Source organism: Rutidosis leptorrhynchoides, chromosome 2 (assembly GCF_046630445.1).
Source record: "Rutidosis leptorrhynchoides isolate AG116_Rl617_1_P2 chromosome 2, CSIRO_AGI_Rlap_v1, whole genome shotgun sequence".
In the NCBI taxonomy this organism is placed as follows: Eukaryota; Viridiplantae; Streptophyta; class Magnoliopsida; order Asterales; family Asteraceae; genus Rutidosis; species Rutidosis leptorrhynchoides.
The window spans coordinates 489,464,067-489,465,314 of record NC_092334.1 but is presented as its reverse complement, the minus strand read 5'-3'; the positions used below and the strand labels follow the sequence as shown (position 1 = coordinate 489,465,314).

Genomic DNA, 1,248 nt, shown 5'->3' with positions numbered 1-1,248 from the left:
CTTTTCTCGCGCTTTGGAAATCCAAAGGCGCTAAATTTCTGATCGGGGCACCCACTTTGCTAACCACCTACTTGAAAAGGTGTTAAAGAAGTACGGTGTTACTCATAGATTCTCCACCGCTTATCACCCACAAACGAGTGGGCAAGTGGAGAAGACTAATCATGCTTTGAAGCGTATTCTTAAAAAACTGCCAACGATAATCCGAAGATTTGGCAACGCAAATTAGATGACGCGTTGTGGGCTTTCCGAACCGCGTTCAAAACGCCTCTCGGAACTACACCGTTTCGACTCATTTATGGTAAAGCGTGCCATCTTCCGAAGAGGTGGAGCATAGAGCTTATTGGGCGTTGAAGAATGTTAATATGGATCTTCAAAAGGCGGGTGAAAATAGGCTCGTGCAACTAAATGAGTTAGATGAATTAAGGTTAGATGCGTACGAGAATTCCTTTTCGTATAAGGAGAAAACTAAACGTTGGCACGATGCCCATTTGCGAGAAAGAAAGGAGTTTGACCCTGGTCAAAAAATTTTACTTTATAATTCACGGTTCAAATTTTCGCCCAGAAAACTTAGGTCCCGATGGTCCGGTCCATTCGTGGTCAAACGAGCTTTTCCGGCAGGTCATGTTAAGCTAATTGGAAGGGATGGAGAACATTTCAAGGTAAATGGTCATCGGTTGAAGTTATACTATGAGGGATTCAATGAAACCGAGAAGGAGGACCTTACCTTCTACTCGGAGGAAATGTGATCACGTTATGGAGTCGAGTAAACGACTCGTTAAAAAATCAACCGTGTACATATTTGTAAGTTTTCCTTTTATTTATTTTTCTTGCATTTTTAAAACATAAAATACATAAACAATATAAAACCAATAAAACTAAAAATTCCGGGTTTATAAATCCTCGCGGACAATTGTCGCCAATTTGAAAATTTTATGGACTTTTTGATTAAGTTTTTGTTGAAAAAAAAAGAAATAAGGGAGCAAAGTCTTCCATTCAAAATAAAGTGAGCAAAGTCTTCCAGGATTTTAAAAATCCAAAATTGTAGGATGATTCAAGTCCATCCATAAAGGAAGTCAAGTCTTCCAAATGCCCGACTTACTTGTGTAGGAGACTTCGTAATCTACATCATTTCATACTGACATTGGTTAATGCATCATTTCACAATGTATTACACCGATGTATCGTACTGTGGGAAGAGGAGCCTTGAGCTTCAACTGTGCTGTCTTTTTATGTAAGAGCAATGACTTC

The 1,248-nt window shown here is 39.3% G+C and overlaps 1 protein-coding gene across 1 annotated transcript; it reads left to right on the top strand.

Annotated features, from left to right (window-relative positions):
* Nucleotides 1-362: 362 nt before the first annotated feature.
* On the top strand, nt 363-746 carry LOC139889454 (uncharacterized). Its single transcript, XM_071872406.1, has one exon. It carries the CDS (start codon nt 363-365, stop codon nt 744-746), a length of 384 nt encoding a protein of 127 aa, XP_071728507.1.
* Nucleotides 747-1,248: the final 502 nt, after the last annotated feature.